Below are 5,000 nucleotides of genomic sequence, written 5' to 3' on the forward strand. Positions count from 1 at the left end.
AAAATAAAATCAGCCATCGAATCAGAAAAGCCATGGGTGAAACTGGCACCAGTAGCCAGTCTGATCAGGTTCCTATCTCCTACTCACCAGGTTCTCGACGAACATCTGGGCGCCCTGGAACCTAGCTTCGTTCGCAGCGCCCACCAGGTAGGCGAGAGAACCGAGGAAGGTGAGGCCTTCGCAGACTATCCTCACGTAGTAGTAGATCTCTGAAGTGTACATCTCGAAGATCCTCATCTCTTCTGAAGGAGGGGAAGGAGGTCAGGATTAATAATATTGTTATTATTATTATTAGTGTCATAATAACGGAGGGTTATGTAGCGGCCTGGTGAATCAGAAGTATACGCATGCGCGCAGACACGCAAGCACACACACACACACACACACACACACACACGAACAATGGGAGAGAAGGAAAACACACATACACTACTCATTGAATAATCTCCGATATACATCTTACAGGGAATGATCTCCCACGTACATCACTGATGTAATGATCTCCCACGTACATCACTGATGTAATGATCTCCCAAGTACATCACTGATGTAATGATCTCCCACGTACACCACTGATGGAATGATTTCCCACGTACACCACTGATGGAATGATCTCCCACGTACACCACTGGAGTGTTTTCCCTCGTACATCACTGATGGAATGATCTCCCACGTACACCACTGATGTAATGATCTCCCAGGTACACCACTGATGTAATAATCTCCCACGTACACCACTGATGGAATGATTTCCCACGTACACCACTGATGGAATGATCTCCCACGTACACCACTGATGGAGTGATTTCCCACGTACACCACTGATGGAATGATCTCCCACGTACATCACTGATGGAATGATTTCCCACGTACACCACTGATGGAATGATCTCCCACGTACACCACTGATGGAATGATCTCCCACGTACACCACTGATGGAATGATCTCCCACGTACACCACTGATGGAATGATCTCCCACGTACACCACTGATGGAATGATCTCCCACGTACACCACTGATGGAATGACCTCCCACGTACACCACTGATGTAATGATCTCCCACGTACACCACTGATGGAATGACCTCCCACGTACACCACTGATGTAATGATCTCCCACGTACACCACTGATGGAATGATCTCCCACGTGAACCACGGATGGAGTGATGTAGCACATATACGCTGAATATATGATCTATATATAAGAATAAGGAGAGAGAGAAAGAGAGAGAGAGAGAGAGAGAGAGAGAGAGAGAGAGAGAGAGAGAGAGAGAGAGAGAGAGAGAGAGAGAGAGAGAGAGAGAGAGAGAGAGAGAGAGAGAGATTACTTTTTTTGGGAGTCGGTTTTTTCCACAGTGCACAGTAGCACGGGTCTTCAGTCTCGTTCTTGGTGGTGTTGAACTCATACGGGTTTACAGCGATCATTGCCGGGGGTGGTTTGGTCCACTTGGCCCTGTAAAAAAACGGTGACACTAACGAAGGGATCTTAATCAAAGGAATGACAGCTGCCTGCATACCTTACTAGCTATAATAGATGCTAAACAATAATAGGGTGGAGGAGTTGAATGACAGCTCTAGACCTTTCATGTTGCAGTCAATACTTTGTCAAGAATTTGCAAGAGTGAAATAGAGATGGAGATCATCCTAAGGAGGTGTTTCCATCAAGACATCCCACAGAGGAAGGTTAGGAGACCACTTAGAGTCCACAACGAGACCATCTAATTCTATGTAGGTTAATGATTATCATATATTCTTAGGCATTTAAGGCAAGGATGGTAAATTAGAAGACTTTCTCGACAATATCAGTAACGTTGTGTACCTCTTGATGATTTTGGTGATGAAGAAGGTGAGGTTCTGGGCCATGAGGTTTAGGTGATGCGTCTTATTGTAGCAGGTGAAGAGCAGGGGTGGGCGGACGGTAGGGTCCTCTGCCAAGGGGTCAGAAGTCACTGATGCGGTCAGTAGATCATTCAGTTCGCTGCCTAGGGTCACTGAGACCTGGTGGGGTGAGGGAGAGGTAGTAATGGCGGTGAAAACATATACATAAAATATGTTCGAGGAAACGTTGATACTGGTTTTTGAGATGATCTGTTCATTGGTGCCCCCACCATGGTTGGGCAGCTGTTCCAAAGTTGTGTCTGAGGACAGGTGAGGGAGGTGGTGCACAACACTGACCACAGTGCTTGACTCAGTTCTGTAAGACCCTCTTTATGCTAATAAAATAGTGTGGGAAATAGAGGAATTCTATGTGAAGGTAAATGACCTATGGGTGTGATAAGGGAAAGTTACTCAAGGTACCGACATTATGGCGTCAGGTTTCAAATGGCCCATCAAGACCAAATGGAAAACAACAAGAGCAACAATAATGAGAACAATAGCTAAGGTCATGATGACAATAACAAAGAAAAAACACTAAAAAATAATGACGCTAATACCACTAACCAGTATCCGCAATGACACCAACGACACTGACACAAGCAACAACGACACAAACAATAATTTCCATTTGTGCATTGGTCACCCTGATTATGTTAGGCTCCAGCCTAGTCACACGACTGTCAGATATGTTTTGCTAACATATCACATCCTGTGGAAATGTACAGATTATTACCTGCATAATGAAGGCGAGTGACAAGTGACCTGCCCACCATCACACCACCACAATAACTACCATGGCCACCAAAACAAAAACAATTATTACAGCATATTCAACACATCAACTACCACCGGCAAACTTACTACCAGCAATGTAAAACCTACCACCATCTGTAGCAACTACCGCCAAATATATCCACAAGCAATACCATCTACGCTGACACCACCAGTTCAACACAAGACGCTAACTGCATCTCTTTTCTATCCTATACGTCTCTCGGGTATAAACGAGATGCTCAAGGAAGATGACAGCATCTCCCAAGACGAGCATTACGCCTGAGCTCACCAGCCTAGCAGGGAGCAATGGTGCCTTCATGCATACCGCTCTTTAGGGCATTTCCCGACAGCCTGGCTGGTCAGAGACGGCTCTGCAATTAACGAATGGAGAACTGAGTCTCCACCATTCCTGGTATTCAATAATCTTTTCACAAATGTACAAATGGACATTTCTCTATATTATTCTGCAATTGTGAAAAATAGCTAAGGTAGGAAAATATTTTATTTTCATTATTACTGAAAAACGGACACAGGTGTACTGAGGTCCAAATAGTAATATTTAACAAACAGTAATGTATAACGAAGAAACAGAAATATGCAATAAACAGTAATGTGTAGCAAAAGAACAGTAATGTATAACAAACAGTATCATGTAACAGATGAAGGGAATATTAAAAACTTAGATATGAGCCGACAGATGGCGGTAAAGTCAAACATTTAGCAAAGAAATTCTTATTAGGTGAACATTTCGCCCTCCAGCGACTGAAACGTCGCATGACTTGAGTTCCTACTGAGTGAAAAGTTCAGTTAATTCATTTTACTCCTGGTGGGTGAGAGGAATTTTATTCTTTGCTTCACCTTCAGTGAGCGAAACGTTGAATTAGTGGATGATATGTCTGCTTGATGGACGTTTTTACCACGAGATCAACATAAGGAAGAATGTCTGGATGCTGATCAATGATGCTGCAATATTCATCATCTCCCCTTCTGATCACTTTTCTCTTTTCTCCACATGTCTCAAATTCTCTCTCTCTCTCTCTCTTTCTCTTCCTCCATCTACAATTCTCTCTCTCCTTCATTTCCTGTCTTCTCTCTCCTCTCTTTTATCTTTCCCCTTCCTCCCCATCTCTTCTTTCTCATTCATAAAGTCATTTTTACAGCTCCTGTAATTACAAATAAATAATTACAAACAGACTTACCGGTTCACCTTCAACGACGTACTGTACAGTTACAGCGTCTGCTGGCAGCTGCGTCACCACCTCCGTCTGCGTCCCCAGCAGGAGCGGCAGGAAGTCATCCTCCAGCTCCTCATCTTCGGGCTCGAGAGTGACGTTGGAGGAGGAGGTGGAGGTGGCTATGTCGAGCATGAGCTCCAGGCCCCGTGTCAGGTTGGTAGTGGGAGCCGTTAGGATGTCAGTAAGAGATGTCGGGTCAGTGGTGATCTGGAGGTGCAGGAACTAGGTGAGTACAAACGGAGGTTCGAGCCTCTACCACTCCTTCCACTGTAACACACACACACACACACACACATACATACATACACACACACACACACACACACACACACACACCAGTTTGGACCCCACACCTAGCCAAGCACGCAAAGAAACTAGAGAAAGTGCAAAGGTTTGCAACAAGACTAGTCCCAGAGCTAAGAGGTATGTTCTACGAGGAGAGGTTAAGGGAAATCAACCTGACGACACTGGAGGACAGGAGAGATAGGGGGGACATGATAACGACATACAAAATACTGAGAGGAATTGACAAGGTGGACCAAGACAGGATGTTCCAGAGATTGGACATAGTAACAAGGGGACACAGTTAGAAGCTGAAGACACAGATGAATCACAGGGATGTTAGGAAGTATTTCTTCAGCCACAGAGTAGTCAGTAAGTGGAATAGTTTGGGAAGCGATGTAGTGGAGGCAGGATCCATACAAAGCTTTAAGCAGAGGTATAATAAAGCTCACGGTTCAGGGAGAGTGACCTAGTAGCGATCAGTGAAGAGGCGGGGCCAGGAGCTCGGACTCGACCCCTGCAACCTCAACTAGGTGAGTACACACACACACACACACATACAGGTGAATAGAGACGGAGATTCGAGCCTCTATCAGTACTTTTGTAAATGTTGATATTTTGCCTCTTCTAACATTCTATGGCACTTCATTAAACTCTAAACTCGTGTGGGTCATTCAAAGAATGCTCATGGCTCGATCCTCCGTCAAGGTTATCATAACATGGTCTCTGTGTGGCTAACTCTGCAATCGCATATATTTGCATATGACTGTATGTTAACACTGTAATGGTTTGTAGATTACGAGGCAGAACACATTATTATCAAAATATT

At 44.5% G+C, this 5,000-nt stretch overlaps 1 protein-coding gene across 1 annotated transcript in view; it reads right to left on the bottom strand.

Moving 5' to 3' along the window:
* The window catches only part of nan (transient receptor potential cation channel subfamily V member nanchung), a 96,959-nt gene that overhangs the window by 17,750 nt on the left and 74,209 nt on the right, over positions 1-5,000 (bottom strand). The window contains exons 13-16 of the mRNA XM_070090925.1: positions 3,854-4,096; positions 1,822-2,000; positions 1,331-1,455; positions 88-242 (exon numbers count right to left, since the gene is read on the bottom strand). Coding sequence (XP_069947026.1) covers positions 88-242; positions 1,331-1,455; positions 1,822-2,000; positions 3,854-4,096 — 702 coding nt within the window. The remainder of the gene's footprint in view (positions 1-87; positions 243-1,330; positions 1,456-1,821; positions 2,001-3,853; positions 4,097-5,000) is intronic.

Source organism: Cherax quadricarinatus, chromosome 33 (assembly GCF_038502225.1).
Source record: "Cherax quadricarinatus isolate ZL_2023a chromosome 33, ASM3850222v1, whole genome shotgun sequence".
Lineage (NCBI taxonomy): Eukaryota > Metazoa > Arthropoda > Malacostraca > Decapoda > Parastacidae > Cherax > Cherax quadricarinatus.